Below are 24,844 nucleotides of genomic sequence, written 5' to 3' on the forward strand. Positions count from 1 at the left end.
TCTATGAATATTATTTGAGTTTCTTCTGATCTCTCTTATGCATGATTTCATATCCTTGTAATTCTCTTCGAGTTGTGGGTTTTGTTTGGCCAACTAGATCTATGATTCTTGCAATGGGAGAAGTGCTTGGTTTTGGGTTCATACCGTGCGGTGACCTCACCCAGTGACAGAAGGGGTAGCGAGGCACGCATCCTGTTGTTGCCATCAAGGGTAAAAATATGGGGTTTTCATCATTGGTTTTAGTTTATCCCTCTACATCATGTCATCTTGCTTAAGGCGTTACTCTGTTCGTCATGAACTCAATACACTAGATGCATGCTGGATAGCGGTCGATGTGTGGAGTAATAGTAGTAGATGCAGAAAGTATCGGTCTACTTGTCTCGGACGTGATGCCTATATGTATGATCATTGCCTTAGATATCGTCATGACTTTGCGCGGTTCTATCAATTGCTCGACAGTAATTTGTTCACCCATCGTGATATTTGCTATTTTGAGGGAAGCCTCTAGTGAACACTATGGCCCCCGGGTCTACTCCACACCATATTTTCAGCCTTACACTTTTTCTTCGTTTCACTTTCCGCTTTCAGATCTCACTTTGCAATCAATCTTGAAGGGATTGACAACCCCTTTATAGCGCTGGGTGCAAGCTCTTTGTGTTTGTGCACGTACTCTGGACTTGACGAGATTCTCCTACTGGATTGATACCTTGGTTCTCAAACTGAGGGAAATACTTACTGCTCCTGGGCTGCATCACCCTTTCCTCTTGAAGGGAAAACCAACGTAGGCTCAAGAGACGACAGAAGGTTTCTGTCGACGTAGCAGTTACCCCAAGTGGAAGGTGGAGAAGTAGTCAACAGCAGATTTCCCTTACACGGAGACTGTAAGGTTTATCGAACCAAGAGGACTCTCGCCCAAACACGCTCAACAAGTAGCTGTCTTGCACCATGGCGCTAGCAGAAGACGTGGACCTGCACACACAACAAATAACTTTGCTCCAAACGAGTACAGAGTGGTTGTCAATCTCTCTGGCCTTGTAGTTTGCAAAGGATCAAAACACAAGCGGGAAGGTAATTGTGATTGCAACAGAAAAGTAAATGAAAGCGGTAATGATGGAGGTGGAAACAATGATGGTGATATGGATCGGAGTCACATGACGTTCACTAGTGATGTCTCTCTCCCAAAAGACGATAAACAACTATGCTTGGGTAAACAAATCACAGTTGGGCAATTGATAGAATTATGACCGCACCGCAATGCTAATTATGCTACTTGATAGTTAGAGGTTCAATAGTAAGGGACAGTACGCCAAGACATGTAGACCGTTTATTCATCAGCATCTACTTACTAATCATCCACCTTGATATATCTATCCAGAACATCTCTCCGGTATTAAGTTGCGAGTCCCACCCAAAGTGTAAACTCAAAGCAACGGACAACTGCATTAACGAACTATGCGTAAGGTACACAATCCTCGCAACTGTGGTCACAAGCACCATTGTTTTCTCCCTGGTGGCAACAAGCACATCCCCTAGTCTCATGTTTCTGTCACTCAAGCTAGACATCGAGGGGCACGAACCCACAATCATGCATAACGCTCCCTCTTAGAGTTACAATCTACTAGTTAGCCAAAGCAATAAATAGCAACGGAGAACATGCATGAATCACTAAGGAACATAATATAAAAGGATAATGAAATATATAACTCATAACAATCTGAAAATAATCTCATAATCCATCGGATCCCAACAAACCGAGCATAGCAATAGCAAGAAAATTACATAGATGCCTTGATCATGTAGGGCAGCTCACAAGGACTAACCATTGAAGCACAAGATTGGAGAGAATACATCACATAGCTACTTGTCATGGACTCATGGTCCAAGGAGGACTAGTCACGGCACGTCCAGGAAGCTTCCATGGCGGTGGAAAATCTCCCGGAGGTCAATCCTCCCTCCGGCAGGGTGCCGGGAAGAGGTCTCCTGATGCTCCCGATCTTGGAAGCGCTGCGGCGGCGGAACAATGGAGAAATTCGCGATTCCAGAAAGTCTGCAAGGGTTTCCTCTTGGGACTCTAAATATAGGCCAAAGGAGGGCACCATAGGAGGTGGGACCCACCCAGGCAACCTCTTGGTGCGGCCTAGGGCCTGGTTGCGCCAGTAGGCCGCCTGGGATACCCTGGCCCCCCTGTGGCCCATCTTCGGTGATCTAGAAGCTTATGTTTTGCTGATTTTTTATATATTCTTTCTGGAATTTTTCGGGCTTCGGAAAATTGGGTAAAAGCCCCTACAAAATAGACATCAGTAGACAGAAATTGGCACTCGGTGCACTGAGTTAGTTGGTTAGTCCAAATATGTGTAAAATGATATAAAAGTGTAGCAAAACATGTAACAATGTCACCCAAAAGATCATGGAACAAGCAGAAATTGTAGATACATTTGGGACGTATAACGCGTCGACATACAAAAGATTTTAAGAGACGTAGCCGAGCCTTTTCTCAACAAGAGTGTGAGTGGAGGACCTAGGAAACATGTCTCGTGCAATAGCTTCCTTGCCATGTTTCCTTCCCTCTCCAGCGATCATAACCAACTCGTGGTCAAGGTGCTCCGATGCCACATCATAGTCAGGCCCTATCAACTTTGTTGCCACCTCTCTAACTTTCGTCAGTCGATTGTAGGTGGTCTAGCTGGTGTACGAAGACAATGTGTCAGACGGATCATAAGGCGTGTCTTTTCTGAAAGATATAGAAGAACATTTGCATGGAATTTGGTATGCTTCTTCGTACCATCACGGAGGACTCTCTCGGTATACCTAGAGGAGCCGCACTTGGCACAATACTTGTCGTCTGCATACTCTTTTGTAAATAAGACACATCCGTTTGGGCAAGAATGTATGTGCTCATATAACATCTTAAATACACGTAGGGTTTTCTTTGCTTCGTACCAACTTTTAGGCAGTTTGTGCCCTTCAGGGAGAGACGACCCCAAGAGGTCATCATTGAATCAAAGTTATCTCTGATCATGTTGAACTGGATCTTCATAGACATTGATTGTCTAATGGCATATAGCTGGCATTGATCTGTGCAGTCGTGAAGAGGTTGTTGTGACGAATTCAGCATTTCCAAGAACGCCCTCGCAGACTCCACTGGTTCTTCCTCTGATCCCGCATCACGTGCATCTTTGAAGTTAGCTGCCATGTCATTGATGTCAGTACTTTCATCATCGGTGAGCCGATGAACGAACTCCTCTCTTCTACATTCAGTCTCACCATGAAAGGTCCACCAATTATATGCACGCTTGAACCCATGCTTTTGCAGATGTAAACACATCGTCTTCTTTGGCTGTTCTTTATAGTTTTTGTACTTCAAGCAGGGACACCAATTTTTTCTCTTGCCACTAGCAAATGTTGGCTCTATGAATTTGTTGGTCTTGTCCACCCACTCAGCGGTCATGCCACCCTGACTAGGGTGGCCAGTGTACATCCACACACGATCATCCATACCACTACTTGCACTGACAATACGGGCATTTTATTCATATTCATCAAGTTAGATATAATGTAATTAATACTAGATACATAACAAATTACTTTTGTCATACTATTTCCAACATTGTTTTATTTTCTACCATACAAAAAGAAAACGGGCATTCATGGATTGAATCCTAACTCTAATAGGTAAAGATGAGTCCTAATCCCACCCGGGTACTTGTAGATTGGGTTTGTTCCCCGTGCTCTACTCTGATCCGAGGAAAAGTTTTGGCAACACCTCGCCGATGTTCTCCAGATACACGTCTCCGCAACAAGCCGAGAGAATGTGTACCCGGAGAACAACGGGGTGGTGCTGACAAAATTTTGCCTCGAACCGCAGTAGAGCACGGGAAATGAAACACAATCTACACATACTCGGGATGTCCGTGGATAACATGGACAGTTCGAAAAGATGACGGTTATAAATATGCAAAGACATGCATATTTATAAATGTTGCCCTTTCGAACGGGAGACGCCTAGGTTACGAGACTTGACATGAAAGTAAAATCTAGTGGCATCGGCACGACGACCCGAACAGAGCAAATAGGGGAGGGGAGGAGATGATAGTCAAGCTCACCCCTAGACGGTAGAGGCAGTAGTTGAATGACGAGGGTAAAGGCAACAGGACCGACAGTGCTCCTCAAGATGAAGAGAAGATCCCTGCACATGAAAAGCATCGGCACAACCAACATAATCATTCACACAACAATCTAATAAACAACATCAACAACATCTCACAGTTCAACAACATCTGAGATTGAGCCAAATGGATGGTCAACATTCAAGCCAGTATAGCATATGCAATTATAACATTCATAGGAAAAAATTACAAGACTCGTATCTTTCCTATATAAAAAATGAGATGAGGAAGAATAATATGATGGAGAGGAGAGGCTGGACTAGCTACTGTAAGAGCTACTATTTGGGCACTGCCTACCCATGGGATGTATATAATTGTAAAGCACTTTATATTGATGTCTCATACTCGAACATGTTCCATCTTCTCTAACCATCATTGATCATATTATTCTCTACTCGGCATTGGACTTATTAGCACTTATTCATTCTTGGAATATCATATATTCTACACTTAACTTAATTTCCTATGTTGCTTTCCATTCTAGGGGAATATAATTTGAATGTAAATATTTATATAAAAAACTACTAAAAGTACTATTTGTTACTCAATCTTGTCACATTGTATCGTATCCACTCTAATCATATGTGCTTCTTGCGACAACTCATATGTGTGTTTTTCAAAATTATGTATTACAGTTCTAAAAGATTCTAAAAGTCACTATTAATAATTAGGACTCTTTCGTGCTTGATGTTTGTTTTATTACTGTAAATTCATTTCCCATCATGCATCGATCCATTGGTTCACATATTAGATGAAAACACTATTATAGGCTCACTATATAACAATAATCCTTTGGCCCTGGCTTCTACTTATTGTGAAAGATGGCCTATTTAGCTTTTAGTCAGTGTCTAATTAAACCATATTCGTATAACTAATGAAAATGTTAATTCATCCAACATTTCAAATTACTTTTGTCCGTGCTTCATGTAGGTATTCGTTTCCAGCAAACAACCTATGACCAAACAATATATATTTTACGCTTCATCTCGATGGTACTCCATGATTCAAATATCGAATAATTGATGGATAAGTATAATTAACAATGAATAGGTTGAATAAAAAGATGCCACATATTGGATGATTGGATTCTTGGTCGAGAATCCACATATGCTTCCCTCTGTCTTCTAGATCATCCATGAATCAGTGATCGAACATGTCAGAGATGGGTAAGCATTCCTACTCCCAACAGGGGAGCCGCGTGGGTATATATTGATTGATGGATGGTACAGGAGGGTGGCAACGTCAATGCTAACCACCAAGAGATATTACAGGAGGTTTAAACAAGGAGATCTATCCTAACTACTCCTAGCTTCAAACACAAGATAAAGAGTCCCATAACGATACATTTAACACTCTGCCTTAATCTGAACTTCTCAAGTTTATATTATGCTTAAACTCTTCAAACTGTCTTGTGGATAATCATTTGGTAAAACCATCAACTTGATCCTTTGAAGGAATGAACCGAGTCTCCAATTCTTTGCTAGCAACCCTCTCTCTAACAAAGTGATAGTCAATCTCAATATGTTTGGTTCTTGCATGAAAAACAAGATTAGCACAGAGGTAAGTGGTATCAATGTTATTACACTAGAGACATGGAGTTTGTGTGTGAAATATTCCAAGTTCTTTAAGCAAAGAATTAACCCAAATAATTTCTGTCGTAGCATTAGCTAGTGCTTTGTATTCTGCCTCAGTGCTTGATCTTGATACCGTGGCATGTTTCTTTGCGCACCAAGAGATCAAGTTGGGTCCAAAAAAGACTGCAAAGCCAATGCTGGACCTTCTATCATCCAAGAAACCTGCCCAATCCGAATCTGAAAAGGCACTAACAAGTCTAGAGGTTGACTTGGTGAATGTTAGTCCGGTACTTAGTGTGTTCTTCACATATCTCACTATGCGTTTAGCAACAGTCCAATCAGTAGAAGTAGGTGCATGAAGAAACTGACACACTTTATTCATAGCAAAAGAAATATCAGGCCTTGTAAGTGTCAAGTACTGAAGTGCGCCTACCAAGCTTCTGTATTTAGTGCCATCGTCTTAACTCAGGGGCACACCCTCAGTGAGAGATAAATTTTTAGAACTGGAGAGAGGTGTTGGTGATGGTTTACAGCTTTGCATTCCTACCTTGCTCAAAAGATCAGTAGCATATTTTTCCTGATGAAGGTGAAGACCACCTTCCTTATTGCACTTGACCTCAATGCCAAGGAAAAAGTGCAAGTCATCGAGATCTTTGAGAGAAAAATATGATTGTAAATCTTTCAGAAGAACTGTAACAGCCCCATTAGAGGAGCTTGTAACTATGATGTCATCAACGTAGATAAGCACAAAGATGGTTGTGTTTGATTGATGATAAATGAACAGGGAAGTGTCAGATTTAGAGGGAGCAAACCCAAGAGTGTGTAGTTTGGAGCTCAAGTGAGAATACCATGCTCTTGGGGCTTGTTTTAGACCATAGATAGACTTCTGGAGCTGGCAGTCATAAGATGGTTTTTGTGTATCTTCAAACCCAGGAGGTTGCTTCATATAAACTTCCTCTTCCGAAACACCATGAAGAAACGCATTCTGCACATCTAGCTCACGAAGACACCAGCCACGAGACACAACAATAGAGAGAACAAGTCGGATAGTGGTAGCTTTAACAACGGGACTAAAGATGTCCTCATAGTCAAGTCCGTACCTCTCCTTGAATCCTTTGACAATAAGGCGTTCTTTGTAACGATCAATGGTACCATCAGACCTGCATTTAATGTGAAACACCCACTTGTAATCAATAAGATTTGTACCAGGGCGTGGAGGAACAAGACGCCAAGTCTGGTTTTTGTGAAGAGCGGAAAATTCAGCATCCATGGCCATTTTCCACTTGGGATCAGCAAGAGCCTCACGAACAGTATGTGGTTCTGTAATAGATGCATCAGACACAACTAAACCATATTTAGTTTTGTAGTTAATAGGAATGAGTTTGCTAATTTGGAGACGAGTACGAGGGACCATGGTGGGCGTAGAAGATGCAGAAGGTACTACTGTCTCTGGAACAGAAGTGCCATCCGAGGCTGCAGGAGTGCTAACTGATCCCGAGGTGACCCGGATGGCATGATCTTCATTGGCCATGGAAGGGTTGGTGGAGGGTGACAGGGCCGGCACAGTCAACTCGGGTGGAGCACTTGTCCTAGCCGCAGCAGCACGAGTCGGCAACCGCCGGGTGTAGACTTGAGGTGTTGGCGCATAGCGCCTAGATGGTTGATCACCCGCGTGTTGATGTAGAGCGGGGGGTACAGGGTTGGCGGACGCTGCCGTCGAGGCGGGAGCAGGTGAAGTCAGCCGCACCAGTCCCAGTGTAGATACGGGCACAGACGGGCACGCAGATCCCAAGGCTGATGGTGTACCAACAAGATGTTCGACAGTGTTGGCACTAAAACTTTCATCAGGCTCCTCAACATATTGAGACTTGTTTATGTCTGTAGCAGAAATCTCAGGTGGGACCATAGAAGAGTTAGCCAATATTGGATCATCACTATCAACACCCATACAACTATCTCCAAGAAGATGGGAAGGAAGCAGTAGGATTTCCTTCTTAAGAAGGGCACCAACGTTGGGATGGAGTTTTTCAAAGGGAAAATGTGTTTCATCGAAAGCAACATCATGAGAGATGTACACCGGACTAGTAAACACATCCATGCATTTGACACCTTTGTGTAGTGCGCTATAACCAAGAAAGACACACTCCTTCGAGCGAAACATGAGTTCGCAATTGTTAGGAACGCAGGTTGGGCCAGCAAGCACAACCAAAGACTTGAAGATTGTGATAATCTGGTGTGACATGTAATAGACGCTCAGTAGGAGTTTCATTGGATATCATGCGACTAGGCCACATATTTATAAGATGAACAACAGTAAGAAAGGCTTCATCCCAATATTTAAGTGGCATGGATGCGGCAGCATGAAGAGCCAGGCCTACTTCAACAATATGCTTGTGTTTGTGTTCAGCAGATCCATTCTGTTGATGGGCATGGGGGCATGACACATGGTGAGAGATGCCAATTTGTTTAAAAAGGTATTTAATTTTTCATGTTCACGACCCCAATCTGATAGCATAGCAATGATTTTGCAATCAAATTTTCTTTCAACAAGGGCTTGGAAGTTATGAAATACTTGAAACACATCAGACCGCTTTTTGAGAAGATAGATCCAAGTGTCATTGCTAAATTCATCTATAAAACGGACATAGTAAGAGTGTCTACCAAAAGAAGTGGGAGCTGGACCCCAAACATCACAGAAAATTAATTGCAATGGTTTGATAGATACACTAGTGGAGAGAGGATATGGTAATTGATGACTATTTGTTCTTTGGCATGAATCACAAATAGTTTCTAGATTTCTCTCACTAACAACTCGGAGTTTATTCTGACTAAGAATCTAATGAACAGTAGAAAAAGATGGATGACCTAGACGACTATGCCACCTCTCAGCCGAAAGCTTGATGGCACCATAGACTTGTTTATTGAATTTGCAGTACTAGGGAAGTAGCGCATACAACCCTTGCACACATACACCTCTATGAAGGATTTTCTTCGTGACCTGATCCTTGATCAAAAGGAAGAATGGGTGACACTCTAAAAACACATTATTGTCAAGAGCAATATGGTGTATAGATAAGAGTTTCTTGGAAGCATTGGGAACATGAAGGATATCATTGATTTCAAGATTTGCATGAGGTGTTGTAATGATTGATTTACCAATATGACTTATCTTCATACCTGGACCATTTGCAGGTGTGTAGATTTGATCATTTCCACGGTATTTCTCATGCATTGTCAGCTTGTCCACCTCCCAGTGATATAGTTTGTGGCACCGGTGTCCACATACCAGTTGCTATCGACGCCATAGAACTTATCAGCAACAGCATCTACCTTTTTCTTGTGGTTTGGGTCATCAACATAGCGTCAGTTGCAATCTTTGGCTATGTGATTTCTTTTATGCAGATCTCGCACTTGCCTTCATACCCCTCGTAGCCTTGGAAATTGCGCCCCCAATTGTTGTTGCCGGGAGGGCACCTGTTGATTACGCCGGTGGGGTTTCCCTGGTTGTAGTTGCGGCTGCCACCCCCACCAGGGTAGCCACCATTGTAGGCGCCGCTGCCATTGGTCTGCTGGTAGCCGCGACCACCACCCTGATTGTTGTTGTTGCCGCCAAGATGATAGACGCCACCACCACCATATTGCCCATTGCTGCCACCATTGTATTGGATGCCACCACCGCCGGATCCACCACGACCTCCACCACTTTGGTTTCGGTAGTTTTTCGTGTTTCCTTGGCAACCACGGGAAGCAGCGTTGGCCGAAGTTTGAAGGAGCCGGCACTTGTTCCATGGAACATCTCGACTCGCTGATCAAAATTTGACACCATGGAGAAAAGATTGTCAACAAAAACAGGTTTTGTTCGTGCATCAAGCACCGATATGATGGGTTGGTACTTCATGTCCAAGCCACCGATGATGAAGGAGAGTAGTTCATCCTCGCCGATTGGCTTGCCCGCCGCTGCAAGCTCGTCCGAGAGGGATCACATATGACCAAAGTATGCGGCGACCGTCTGGGAACCGTTTTGGGCATTGGTGAGGGCGCCTCGGATGTTGTTGACGCGCGAGAGAGACATGGCTGAGAACATGTTCGCAAGAGCAGTCCATATCGCATGCGATTTTTCAATCGAAGCGACCTGGACAAGGACTTCTTTGGAGAGATTTCTGAGGAAGTAGGCGACGATCTATTGATCTTGGATAAGCCATTTGGATTAGGCAGGGTTTGGCATCACCTGATCCTTCCCTTCGGCGTTCTTGGTGGTGAGGGTTTTGGGTGGTTCTTCGATGGATTGATCTAGGTAGCCAAAAAAGGTCGGCACCCATGATCTATGATCTTGCGTGTGCGTGCCAGAAGATGTAATTCGTTCGGGCGAGTGGTTCGAAGGTGTTGTAGTTGAGGGTGGAGTTGATGACTGAAGAGGATGACATGGTGGATGGCAGGAGGTGGGCTAGGGTTCTTGGCGCGGCAGGATGAGAGGCTACATGTGGCGGAAGAGGTTGCTCTGTGTATCGTGTCAGGGATGGGTAAGCGTTCCTACTCCCAACAGGGGAGTCGCGTGGGTATATATTGATTGATGGATGGTACAGGAGGGTGGCAGAGTCAAGGCTAACCACCAAGAGATATTACAGGAGGTTTAAACAAGAAGATAGAAGGAGATCTGTCCTAACTACTCCTAGCTTTGATACACAAGATAAAGAGTCTCATAACAATACTTTTAACACAACAAACTCTTGATATTCTCAGGTAAGCTCCCTGATACGCCTAATGCAGTTTGTTTTGATTTAATAGTAGATACTGCCACATGTTGTTTCCAGCGAGCTGATTTGCTTTGTTTGTAGTCAAATTAGGCATCCGCTGAAGTCTTGAAGATGCCTCTAGCACTAAAGTACGTAATGTGAAGTATTAGGAAATAGAGTAGCTTTTAAGACATTCACCATGATGCAAATTTTGTTTCTTGATCTTCCCTGTGAGTGAACTGATCGCAACTTGCAGGAAAAGGTATATGCCGGCAGGGGTAATGGTGCATCAATGAAGGTCAGAACAGGTTTGCAACATGATTAGCGGTCTTACAGGTCCATTCATGGGCAGGTTACGAGGGCTCTGTTAACAATAATTGGAACTTTTCTTGGGAATAAAACTATGAGGGTTACCGTGCCTCGGGTGCTCTTCGTCTCCCTCGGCCTCTCCTCATCTCGATGGCGGGCGAGAGAAGAAGGATCCGAGTGCGGCAACTCCGCACGGAGATGGTGTCGCCATCGCGGGCCCTCGGTGCTCCAACTCTGATGATGCTTCCGCCATCGGTAGAGCTTCGGTCGGCGGAGGCCCGTGCAGAGATGATGCGGGTGGTTCGGAGGAAGTTCCTGGATCGAGCAAGTTGGCCGGGGATTATGGTGGAGATAATCCGCATGGCGACCTTCGCGGAACGAGCTCGTTTCTGCGGTGACGATGGAGGCATGGACTACGAGCTCATGTATTGGGCGATGCGGGAGGCAGAGGCCTCGGATCCAGGAGTGGCGAGGAAGTGGAGCCGATTCAAGTCATCACTTCCGTTCCTCCTCAACATCAATCCGCCGTCGGTGCTGGAGGTATCCTAGATTCCTCACGAGGAGCTGCCGCCGGGGGTCAACCCTCCTCAAGCCAGTTGATCCTGCAGGCTCCTGGCGGGCGTGCTTCGCGGCGGACCACTTCGTGGCGAGGACGTCAGGCGGGGAAGGAGCTGCGTCATCGCTTCGAACCGCCGCCATGGTCAGGAGACCGAGGATTGGTTCCTCCTCATCGCAATCGGGTTAGTCATTCTAATCCTTTCCCTTTCCGTCACACATTTTCGATGACTGGTCATTGTGATCTTATGATCACTGATGCGGGTGAGGAAAATCCGAAGAATGCCCCATGCGACCTTTTGGTTATTGCTGGGGGTAGTAGACTTGATTCCGATTTGGATTTTGATAAGGATTATAGGGGAATTTGTATTCCACCTAATATCCCAGCATCAGGATCAAACAAGCCTGGGGGTTTGTATGATTTGAGGCAATCTTCTGATGGTAAATCAGGAAACCCCTTCTCTGCTTCTGCGGATGATGCTGGGGATTGTAGTTGAAGGTTTGTTCCTCCAATGTTTGAGGAGGGGTTCAGTAGTTGTATGGGGCTAGTACCTGGGTTTATACCCGAGGACAAGGTTCAAGAGATAGCAGGTTTTTCTGTAGATCCATGTCAGAGTGGGTATGTTCCTGCTTCTGCAGATTGTAATCATAAGTCTGGAGGCACTGCTTGCGTGGATATGAGGGGAGATGAGAAAGAAGTTGATGTAATGCGCAGGTCAGTGGCAGATTGTGGAAAAGTGGAGATGAGAAAGAAGTTGATGTAAGCAGGAAAGTAAGCAGGTTGTTTCTGCAACAATGGGAGCTGATTTGGATACGAATATAAAAGACTGGCCTCCTCTGGGGTCAGTGGCAGTTCCTAAGCCGTTGATCAGAGGATCTGTGGTGCCTAGGAAAGCAAGAAAGAAGAATACGCCTTCTCGGCCACATTACAGTTTTGAGGAGGAGGTGGCAGATTTTTATGGACAGCTCTCAGTTATCCCTTCTCCCAACCGCCCGCCAGAATGGACCCAAACCTTGTCTGCCCCCTCCAAACCCTAGTTTCCCTCTAGGTAGTCAGCTGTTCTGGATCAGGAAGGAGAAGTTTAGATCTGGTTGCTTCTCTGTAGAAGACTGCTATCCTGTAGTTCGTCCTGGTAGATTTGACCCCATCCCAACTGAATTCCAGATCGATTATGAGGGTTTGTGCCCTGGCAAACTGTCTTTTGTGGGTGCTGTGAAGAAGAAGATGGATCAAAGAGGGGGACATCGAGCTAGGAGACAGCCTCCAAAAAAAGGGGATCAGGGGGCTACCTCTCATCCTCCTGCTGCTCCTGCTACTCCACTTCCAGTTCCTGTGGTGAAAGCAGGGGGTCCTATCCATAAACCACTTGCTGGTCCTAAGGCTGCTGGTGCTGCTATGGGGAAAGTTGTTGTTCCTGTTCTGCCTCCTACACCTGTGGTGCAGCCTCTGGATCCAAGGTATAAGGAGATGATTTGTTTCAATTGTAGCTGACCTGGTCACTATGTAGGGAACTGTGTAGAGCCAAAAAGATGTTTTATCTGTTCTGGAAATCACAATGTCAACAATTGCATTGCTTGGGCTAAGCTGCAGCCTTCTGCTGAGTTCTTTGGGAGTGCTGCTAATGGGCTTGGTTTCTACCATATTGATATTCCCATGGCTGCTGAATCTAACTGGATGAACTTTAAGAACTGTGTTATTCTTAAAGTTCTAAAAGGTGAGGTTTCTGCCTCTGATCTCATTACTCAATTAAATGGGATCTTCTGTAAAGGGAAAGAATGGCCTTGGCAAATCAGAGAGCTTGAGGAGAACAAATTCCTGTTGAGATTTCCTCCTTGGAAGAAGGTTGAAGACTTAATTGAGTTCCCAGCTTTTGATCTCCCCATTGATGGTGTCTCTGTCAAGATTTGTGAGTGGATAGGTATGCTGGAGCATTATGGAGAGCTAACTGAGGTATGGATTCAGGTGGAAGGGATTCCTCCAAAGTGGTGTGCTTGGAAGGTGTTTGCTCAAATTGCCTCTTGCTTTGGGATACTAGTTGATGTTGATTGGAATGGGATTTTCAAGAGTTTCTATGAGAAGATCAGAATCAAGGTGGCTTGCAGGGACCCCACAAAAATTCCATTTGAAAGGTTGGTGGAGATGAAGAAGAAGTTGTACATCTTATACTTTACTGTGGAAGGTTTTACTCAAATTGGAGAAGGATCTGATGGAGATGATGAGGACCCTGATCTAGACATTGATGATGAGGATAAGCTGGAGGAAGATCTGGGTCAAGATAAGGATTTCCTGGTGAGGGAGCTGAACCTATTGATGAATTAGATAAAGCTAATTTCTCTACTCGAGAGCCTTCTGGTTCTGGTGGAAAAGGAGAGGATAAGTATATGGCTGCAGCTCAGTTTCATCCTATGATGTTGAATGATGATTTTCATGAACAATTCATTAAGGAGGTGGGGAACAAGACTCCAAATGGCCATGGAGAGGAAGGTCTTCAGGATGCTGGTGATATTAATCAAGAAAACATGGACATTGGATCTCACATGGATTATTGTTCTGCTCAACTTAGGAAAATTGAAATGAATGATTCTGATGGCGAGGAGGATATTCTTATGCCTGAGATGGTCTGTCTACCTGAGAAAAACGCAGCTGGTATTTGTTCTGCTAAGAGATCTTTGTTGGAATCTTTGGATATGGTGGAGATGGAGAAGAAAAGGAAAAATGACTCAAACAAAATGAAGAAATGGGGGCATGTGCTCTCTTCTAGACCAATCACTAGGCAACATGGCAATGTCAAAATTATGGATAAAGCTACAGCTTATTTACAGAAGAAAAATCTGGAGATACCTTCTTCTTTTCAAGTTAACTCTTTTACTACTACTGCTGTCAATGTTCTGGCTAGTCAAATTGCTATTATTGATTTGTTGTGGGGAAAAATGATGAAGAACGGGGTTAAATTATTCAGGACCTTGTTCTAAGAGAACAGATTAGATGTTTGGATTTTGCTGATCAAAACCCTGAAACTGTTTTGCCTATGGACTTATACACACCTGTTCATGAAGGTGGAAAAAATTCAGATTTGGATAATACTTCTAGATCAGTTGACGTTGATGATCTAGATGCTATCTGTCCAAATTTAAGACAACTTAAGAGGCTTTGTAGCCTGTCTCACCCTTTCAAGATATCATGATAGGTGCCTTCTGGAATATTAGGGGTTTGGGTCAACCTGGTAAAATACAGCGTCTGAGGGACTCTATTTGTAAAAACTTGGTAGATTTGGGTTATTGATAGTAATACCTTGAATACAATTGCTGGTAATAAGAATTTTTCTTGGCATCAGTTACCTGCAATTAAAACTGCAGGGGGTGTCCTTGTGGGCATTAATAAATATTCATTTGATACTATTGGTTTTGTCAACAAAAAATACTGTGTGGTTGCTACTATTAAAAACAAACTAGATGGGAAAGTGTGGCAATTTGCTGCTATCTATGGTACCTCTTATAATGAATTTAAAATGGATTTTATTGCTGAACTACATGAGGTGTTGAGTTGTGCTACTTATCCCATTCTCCTGGGTGGTGATTTTAATCTTGTAAGATCTAATTTGGACAAAAGTAATGGTGTTGTGAATCATTCTACTTCTTTTCTTTTCAATGACTGGGTTAATAAATGGGGTCTAATGGAGATTAATGTTGCTAACAGGAAATATACATGGTGCAACAATCAGAATGACCCTATTTATGCTACTATTGATAGAGTGTTTGCATCCCCTTCCTGGGATGTTATCTTTCCACTATCTGTGTTGAGGGCTTTGCCTAGGATTGGTAGTGATCATACCCCATTAATACTAGACACTTTGGCTCGGAGAGTTGTCTCTCCTAAACTTTTTCGGTTTGAGAAGTGGTGGCTGGATCAGCCTGATTTTCGGGGTGTGGTAGAAACTAGTTGGAATACCCCCTATTTTGGTGATAAAGCCATTGATGTTTGGATCATTAAAACCAAACGTCTCAGAAAGAAAATTAAAGGGTGGAGTGCTAATATAGAGGCTGCTATTAAGAAGAAAAAAAGGGAGTTGATACAAGAATTTGATATTCTTGATGTTTTTGCTGAATCTAACTGTGTTTCTCAAGATGATCAGAATCGTATGGAAGAGATCAAATCAGAGTTAGAAGTTATAATGAGAAAAGAACAGTCTGCCTTGTGGCAACGATCTAGGGAGAGAAGAATTAAAGAGCGGGACAGGAATAATGCATATTTCCATGCTTTGGCCAATCACAGACACCGTAAGAATCATGTGGCTGAGTTGATGGGTGATCATGGTCTTGTTTTTACTACTGATGAGATGTTGCCTATTGCTACTGCTTTTTATAAGAATTGATTTGCTAAAGAAGAAATACATAACATACATTTGGCCCCTGCCTTTTGGGAGGAGGATGAAAGGATTTCTGACTGTGAAAATGATGAGCTTCAAAAGAATATATCTGAGGAGGAGGTTAAAAATGCTATTTTTAGTTCTTATGCTAGTGGTGCTCCTGGTCCTGATGGCCTTTCTTTTCTCTTTTACCGATCCTTTTGGGATTTGGTCAAGTCTGATCTTATGGCCCTGGTGAAAGATTTTGAGGAAGGCAATCTGGAACTACATAGACTGAACTTTGCTTTAATCATTCTTCTCCCTAAGGAACCAGAAGCCAATACTATGAAAAAGTTTAGGCCTATCAGCCTTAGCAATTGTGTGGTTAAGATTTTGTCAAAATTTCTTACCAATAGATTGTCTCGTATTTGTAATAGGCTGATTTCCCCAAATCAAACTGCTTTCATCAAAGGCAGATATATTCTTGAAAGTGTGGTCCTTGCTCATGAAGTGATTCATGAGGTTAAAAAATCTAATAGACCTGGGCTTGTGCTCAAATTAGATTATGAAAAAGCATATGATAGAGTTAGTTGGGGATTCCTCTTTGATATGCTTGAATCTAGAGGTTTCTGCCCTAAGTGGATTTCTTGGATCAAGTGTCTCTTATTTCAAAATACTTTTAGTGTTAGATTGAATGATACTACAGGCCCATACTTTATGAGTGGTAAAGGTCTTAAGCAAGGGGATCCTATATCTCCTCTTCTTTTTAATTTAGTTGCTGATGTCTCTTCTAAGATTCTATTCAAAGATGTTGCTCAGGGATTGGTCTCTGGTTTGCTTGACTATGCCATCCCTGGAGGGGTAATTAGTCTTCAATATGCAGATGATACTCTCCTCTTTTTAGAGGACTCTGTTGAAAAAGCTAAGAATTTTAAATGGATTTTGTCCTGCTTTGAGAATCTCTCTGGGATGAAAATCAATTTCCACAAAAGTGATCTAATTACTATTAATGTTGAAGAGTCCAGGGCCAAGTCTTTTGCCCAGATTTTTTGCTGTAATATAGGATCCTTTCCGATTAAATATCTTGGGGTGCCTCTTCACTATGATAAGTTGAGGAGGGAAGACTTACAACCTTTGATTGATAGGATCATCACGGGCATTTCTGGTTGGTTGGGTAGGTATCTTACTTTCAGGGGGGAAATTGTACTACTACGTGCTTGTATTGTGAGCATCCCTGCTTATCTAATGGCATTTGTGAAGTTCCCTAAATGGGCTATCAATGTCATTAATTCCCAGATGGCTCACTTTTTGTGGGGCAATGTGGGGGATCAACATAAGTTCCATTTGGCCAAATGGGGGTTGGTGTCTAGAAAGAAGGAATTTGGAGGTTTAGGGATTCCTAATATTAGAGACTATAATATGGCACTGTTGGCTTCCTAGGGGAAAACGTTTTTTAGGAGTAAGTCTGGGGACTGGAAAAATGTGATTGCTTATAAGTATGATGTGGCTTGTCCAAATATTTTTTGGACCAAAACAAAATTTGGATCTCCTTTCTGGAAAAGTGTTTCCTGGGCTTTACAAGCATCGAGAAATTTTTATCATTGGAAAATAGGCAATGGTGCTAATGTCAGTTTTTGGCATGATATTTGGGCTAGGGAGTGTTCCCTTAAAGTTAGGTTTTGGAATTTGTTTGACATTTGTAATCAACAAGAATATGATGTGGCCCAGGTTTGGGATGGGGTGACACTTAGATTATCATTTAGAAGGTGTGTTGATCACAGTGGCCTAAGTGATTGGGGGATGCTTATTAATCACATAAATAATTATCCTTTATCTGGTTCTCCTGATACTCCTTTTTGGGATTTGGAATCAAAAGGCATTTACTCTGTTAAATCTTTCTATAATTGTATCAATTTTGGAGGTGTGGTATCTCCTTTTGGAGATTCTTTATGGAAAACTTTGTGTCCTCAGAAAATTCATGTGTTTTTGTGGTTGTGTTTATATAACAAATCTTTGACTAGAGATAATGTGGCTAAAAGGAAAACAATTGAGGATAAGTCTTGCTTATTTTGTAGTGAAGATGAATCCATCCAGCATTTGTTTTTTGAGTGTGTGAACTCTAACCTGATTTGGGATATTATATCTGATTTCTTTAAGATTTGCAGAATAAGATGCATTAGTGAGGTTGCTTCCTTTTGGAAAGTTAATAAGCAGAAACCTATTCTTAACTTGATAATTGCTGCCTCCTTGTGGAGTATACGGAAATTAAGAAATGAATTCGGTTTCCAGGGGCGCAAATGGAAAAGTCTGGACTGCAACATTGTCAAGTTAAGAGGGATTTTGCTTCGATGGGAAATTCTTTGTGGCGCTGCTCAGCAAACCGAGCTGGAGCAATTCATTCGACTGCTGGACAAGCGTCGGGGGGAGATCCTGAGGATTGCTTGGCGATGATCTGAAGACCCTTATCCTTAGTTTCGTTCTTCCTTGGTAGTTTTTCTTTGGCTTGTAATAAATAGACTACTTTGCACCTTCCAGGACAGCTTCCCTGTTGGGTTCTGCCTGTGTTTTTCTTCGGTTCGCATGTTAAACTGCTGTGTAGCTGTTTCGTGGGCTTTTCTGCTTCATTTATAAAAGTGGGGTAGGGGGGAACCCCTTTCGTTCAAATAAAATGAGGGCTACCGTCTGCCAATGTCACCAAAAGTGTGAGCTCACTGAGAAAAAATATCCTTTCTACTTGATAAAGTATACCTCCATGTTGATAGACAACAAAACATTTTTTTACACTCTAGATTATAAAATGGTTTTCTGTGACCGAAGAACTACTGCAAGGTACATAAGTTGTGTTGTAGCCTACAGAAAAGAGAATTGGAATTGCTATTTATTTTTTGGAAAAGGTGGAATTGCTATTTGGATAGAAAAAAGTTTATAGCTTAGATGATACCAATTCCACCAACAGTATGATTCTATCTTTTTATAAGATATGGCCTTATGATGTCAAATAGCATTCAATTTTTGTATGTATGTTTAATGAAAGGTACAAGGTAAAAAGAGTCATGGACTCACTTGCAGGTGCCTAATGTGTCCTTTTGTTAAGTATCAATGCATGCTTCAGCTTATAAGCTATTCAGAATTTCATGGTATTATCTCATATGTTCAGTTATTCTACAATGTCCAAGTTGACATCAGGAGTCATTTTTATGTTACCGCATCACGCCCTCCTATTCTTATAGCAATAAATTCTTGCTAACATTCCGAGCGACAACTATACTTCGTCTCTCTTCAAACACGCCTGGGTTGCTAACTTTCTGTCCTCCTAACTCTGTTTCCTCACCTAAATCTTAGGTAAGTTAGTTATGCCTAGCCATGACGTACACAATTCTTTTTCTATTATCAATAATTACTATCCAATAAATTTGTTTGCCAATGCCATCCCATTTGTTTCCTGGCAGTGGTAGGAAACATCAACACCACGCTGCAAATCTAGAAAAACATATGGTGCGCATACGATGCTTTGCAAACGGATGGTGGTAAGACACAAATGTTGACCATGCATACAGGTTGAAAATAAGAGAGATGCCGACATACTATATCATTGGTCGTGTTTACGTTTTGAGAAACTCATTGGTCCTACTAGGATATGAAAATACGTGTAGCATCATTCAACTAGAGTAGGAGCGAGTCCATGTATAATCTATTGTTAGGCACCTTGGGTCGAGGGGCGCTCGCGGCATGACCGACGGGGACGGGCCCGGCTGGCATTGATCCTTGGTGGTGGCGGGCGGTGACCGGCGACCAGCGAGGAGGCGCAATCGGTTCGTCTCCTCGCTCGCGGTGGGGCGAGAACGGAGCGGCGGGATGGCCTACCCTCACGCCATGTCGCAGAGACCGACGATGGCAGCGACTGGTGAGGGCGGCGGCGGAGGCCGGGGAGGGCAGCGGCGGCGGCCGGGGAGGCCGGCAACGACAGGCGGCGGCAGCCGGGGATGGCAGCAGCGACGAATTAGGAGGGTAGCAGCGGTAGCCGGGGGAGGGGGCAGTAAGGGAGGGCAGCACCGACGGTTGGGACGGATGGTGGCGACTCGCGGTGGTGGCGGGTAACCCTGGCAACGAGAGGAGAGGTCGCAAGAGGGCGCGGAAACCACTTTGGGTCTGGTGTCGCTGGTTTTCTTTTTGATTTTTTCACTCTCTGCGGGAACTATTTTGAGATTTGGGTGTTGCTGTTTTTTTTATTGTTTCACTATTTGTCGTCATCGGTATACTGTAGCAGACGGTAAAGCTACCTTGTTGTCGTCAGCTCGCACGAATACAAGACAATAAAATTGTCTGTCTGTTTAAGTCCGTTAGCCGCAGCCGTGGACAGCCTTTTGCCGTCAGCTGCCGTCATCTGCCGAGATAGTTGACGGTAAACTGTCTTTTGCCGTGTGTGTTTTTTTGCCGTCTGTTTTTTGTTATTTTTGACGATAGTATTTTTTTGCCGTCATGAACCAAAGTAACCGTTTATCATCTACTATGATGATTTGCTGACGGCAAAGATGATACCTGCCGGCAAAATAGCTAATTCTTGTAATATACTATGATTACTGTTGGTATCTAGTACTCCCTCTGATCCTAGGAGTAGATTTTTTTACGAGACTAAAAGGCTAACATCTCGATCATTGGTGGTCGCCTGTGCGCACGATGTGAGACGGAGATTCGTCGAACGGATCCGAAAGAAATCCTTGTTCTTGGCTTGTTGCTAAGTCCGGTGATGGTGGCACTCTTCTATGTCGTCACCTTCTTGGGGGCATCATCGTGGAGAAGCTCAAGATCTCTATCCGCTACCTCCGGTGGAAACCCTAGATCAGTAGATCGGATGACGGCGTCACGCAGGTGTCGTTTTCCTCTTGGGGACGTCATTCTTGGAAGTGTACACGGGCTTGAGGGACCAGTGGACAACTTTTTTGGTGCAGCGGTGCTTCATCTTACTCATTCATGGCGGTGGATCTCGGCAGCGTGGCACAGCGGAGACTCTGTGTCTGATGCGTGGAGATGGACTCGTGCAGGAGGTGGAAGCTCTCTGGCGTCATGGTGGCGTCGATGGTAAAGGGGTCTAGCAAGTCGGTGTGTTAGTTTCTTCTCTGAAAACGGATTGGTGGAAGATGGCGGCGACGACACATGAGAGTGCGTCGGACCGGTTTGTACCCTAAACCCAGTATGTGGCTCGGTTGGGGCCTCTGGTTTTAGATGTTAGGCTTTGGTGCGATGTCTGTTTGGTATTAGGCTCGGACTATCGGCACCCCTTTATCAAGTGGTTAGGAGTAGCGATAGTTGTTGCTAAGATGATGGCTTCGAACAAACTGATGTATTACTTGTAAGGTCTTTGTGAATAATTAATAAAATGGCTGCATATGCATCGTCCAGATGCAGAGGCCGGGGTAATCCGACTTTTCTATTAAAAAAAACATCTCGATCACAACGGATCCGATCCAAATTTTGTCAACAGTAACAAACTACTATGAGCAATCTTTTCAGTTTTTTGAGAAACCAAGATACCCGGATCCTTATCCGAACTAATCAGGAGTAACGCCTATATATATACGCGATATATGTAGATCGACCCACCAAAGGACTAGCTAATTATTTGCCTGAAACTAGTCAAAACCTAGGTGTTTGTGGTATACTTCTTTTCCTACGCTCGCACAATCTCCCGGCGGCAACGGCCATGGAGAACGTGACCGCCTCAACGAACCGCTTGTCGTCCGTCACCGGTGTGCACCTGTTCAAGATCGCCGGGCACTCCCTGATCAACGGCACCGATCTATACATAATGTCCAAGACCTTCCGCATCGGCGGGCATGACTGGGCCATCCAATACTACCCCTACGGCCAGAAGCAGAAGGACGACGGCAATAAGGAAGCCGATGGGGAGCATGCATCCGTTTTCCTTTACCTGATGGATGCCGCCAAGGGCAATGTTAGAGCGAACTACTGGTTCTCTCTCCAAGACCCTGCCTCGCCGGCCACGGGGGAGAAGAACAAAAGAGGAGGCGGCACGACCGACTTCTCGTCCAAAGTATCAGCATGGGGTTATAGAAAGTTCGTAAGCAAGGCCGATCTGGCTGCATCGGGCTGCATCAAAGATGACTGCCTAGTGATCAAGTGCACCATCGAGGTCATTACCTCCGAGCACTTCGACGACCACGGAGAAGACGCCGTCGTGGCGGTGCCGCCCTCCGAACTGATCAACAACGTTGGCGGACTTCTTGATAACGGCCTCAAAGCGGACATGACCGTCAAGATCGGCTTGTTCAAGAGGTTCAAGGTGCACGCTTGCATCCTCGCAGCGCAGTCGCCAGTATTCCGCGCGCAGCTATGTGGCTCCATGTTGGAGAGTAGGAGAAGCAGCATCCGCATCAAAGACGTGGACGCTACAGTTTTCGAGGTCCTGCTGCATTACATGTACAAGGACTCCCTGCCGGCATTCATGGAGGAGTCCACCGAAGAGGCTACAAACATGGCGCAGCATTTGCTTGTCACGGCCGATCGGTACGCCATCGAAAGATTGAAGCTGCTCTGCGCCAACAAGCTGAGCAAGACGCTAGATGTCAACAACGTGGGTTTCACTCTCGACTTTGCCGAGAGAAACAACTGCCAGCAACTCAAGGATTGCTGCGTCAAGTACATGGTACGGGACCGTAAGAGGTTTACAGAAATCATGAAGACCAAAGGGTTCATGCAGTTAACTCAGAACTACGGAAGCCTTGGATCTGAAATTATTGACAAAGCTTTCGCTAATTGATCTATAATAGGGACTATCAATCGTATTTGCTGGTATGATGTTAAACTTTGCTGGTTAAGTCCTGAATTTTCAACATCTTTTCCGTACATGCGCTGTACTCCCTCCGTTCCTAAATATAAGTCTTTTTAGAGATTCTACTAGAGAATTACATACGGATGTACATAGACATAATTTAGAGTGTACATAGTTATCTAGTGAAATCTCTTAAAAGACTTATATTCAGGAACGGAGGGAGTATTTTTCTTCTTCGTGGATGTCCACATATATTTAGCCTTTGATTGGTGTGCCGGACAGCCCGGACAAATCGGTTGGGTTTGGGGGTTCAGTTGGCTGCGTTTTTGTGTCCCGGCAATGTCAGGGCTGTTCGGCAGGAAGTATGAAAATGTATGGAGTGTTCCGCTGAAGATGATCTTAGGCTCTGTTTGGAACCATAATAGATTATAATAATCCGATTATGAAGGTAGATTATATTATATGGTTTATAAAAATAATCTAGGTGGGCATGTTTGGAGACCAGATTATATAAATTGTAATTCAGGTTTTACATTGCATAATGGTCTATCTGTCCTTTGTTTTTTTTAAGAAAGAGGAGGGTGGCAGTGGCAGGAATGTAATTATCTCTAACTTTACAAGGGTAATGGGTCATTAGCAATCCATAATCTGATTTTAGCTAAGGTAGAGTAGATTGTGAGTTTTTAATAATATCTCGATCTACTCCCTCCGTTCCTAAATATAAGTCTTTAAAGAGGTTTCATTAGTGGACTACATACGGATGTATATAGACATACTTTAGAGTGTAGATTCATTCATTTTGCTCTATATGTAGACTCGTAGTGAAATATCTTAAAAGACTTATATTTAAGAACGGAGGGAGTAGTCTTTATAATCTACACCATAATCTGTCTTGTTTGGAGACAAAACAGATTATAAAAATTGGATTATATAATCGAAGTGATTCCAAACAGGGCCTTACTCGTGATGAAAATGGAATCTGCATATAAGCTTCCAGAAAAAAGAGAGGCAAATGCAACATGTAACATGCCTTTTTCAGAAGCGGCAGGCTTGATGTAGCAGAATTCCTTGACCGGCATCCTTGACAAGTTCCACACCGACAAGCAACGCAATGCTCTCAATCTTCAGGTTCCTCCGCTTAAGTCTTTGGAAAAGCCTCCCGACACAGAACTTGCCAGAGCCCAGCGGCAAGATGTGCTCCCCGTAGGGATCCATGCCTCTAGAGGAGGCAGATCATCTTCCCACACTTGCTCCAGGGCCGGTGCTGTCGTGGTCAGCGTCATGTCGGTTGCGCAGAGCTGCCCGTCACTGGCCGAGAAGCCAAACCAGAGGCTGTGCTCCGGGTCGTACACGGCACAGTCTCTGAACGTCAGCGCCCACTCTCCAGCCTTGCTCCACGCGCTGCTCTTTCTGTCGAACGAGTAGGTGCCGGCGTCCATAATGGATAACCATCACGGCCGGTGCATACATTTCTGAGGCCGTAGGGCGAGACAACAAAATGAGGCTTTTGTAGACAGATAAAAATTTAGAATGTGTCATATTTCAAAAACAATTGAGTAATCAGTACATAGCATAGATCAATGGTCTTTGAATAGGGACACTGAAACACACGCCACATGTTATTGTACAAAAGATCACTTTTCTAAGTGGCACAAAGAGACCATCATTTCATCAATTCATCTGCAAAACAAAAAACCATGTCAAAACTGGTAGCAAACTTAGCACTTCATGTTTACATTGATGATCAGATCTATGAAACTTACATTCGTTTCTAGCCTCCCCAATTTGCATGTTCTTCACTATGCTCCCTACACTCTTAAATCTTCCCTGTGCTCCCTACACTCTCTCCGTATCAAGTCTGCAGTTGGTGACCAATAGATCATTTTTCATCGAACAGAACTGATATAACAGAGGACCAAGCAACAGAGAAATGGCAACCTCTTTGAGGCAGCAATCGTTCCAGATTTGCACCAGCGAGTAGAGATTGATGATGTGCCTGTGCTTGAACCCTCCTTCCCCTGCTCCGAGTCTCTCAGATCCAAGGAGAGAGGAACAGGCATGCAGTAGAAGAGATTGACGAACAAGCCTGTAGTAGAAGAGAAAGAAGAGAATTGAAGATGTTAGATGGAGCAATCAGAGCTGGCAAGCCAGGCTATTTAACATCAAATCTGGTGCCATTGAGGATGGAGAAAATCAGGTAGTACTGGATTAGGAGAAGGAGGGAGACGTTGAGGATGGAAAGAGAGAAGATTGGGGGAAGGGAATAGCTTGGTCTCCATTAATGGCGGCACGGGAGCGGCAGCCTCGAATCTGGCGTGGGAGCGGCGGCGTTGTTCCATCTTCCATGAGGAACAGGCCTGTGGAGGAGGAG

At 43.9% G+C, this 24,844-nt stretch overlaps 1 protein-coding gene across 1 annotated transcript; it reads left to right on the plus strand.

Moving 5' to 3' along the window:
* Positions 1-21,384: 21,384 nt before the first annotated feature.
* Positions 21,385-22,461, plus strand: LOC123405052 (BTB/POZ and MATH domain-containing protein 1-like). The gene has a single exon (XM_045098912.1). It carries the CDS (start codon positions 21,385-21,387, stop codon positions 22,459-22,461), a length of 1,077 nt encoding a protein of 358 aa, XP_044954847.1.
* The last annotated feature ends 2,383 nt before the right edge of the window (positions 22,462-24,844 follow it).

Source organism: Hordeum vulgare, chromosome 6H (assembly GCF_904849725.1).
Source record: "Hordeum vulgare subsp. vulgare chromosome 6H, MorexV3_pseudomolecules_assembly, whole genome shotgun sequence".
NCBI lineage: Eukaryota > Viridiplantae > Streptophyta > Magnoliopsida > Poales > Poaceae > Hordeum > Hordeum vulgare.

Bases quoted from the DNA above. Each gene is read 5' to 3' on its own strand.
- LOC123405052 (XM_045098912.1), top strand. From the start codon at position 21,385: ATGGAGAACGTGACCGCCTCAACGAACCGCTTGTCGTCCGTCACCGGT.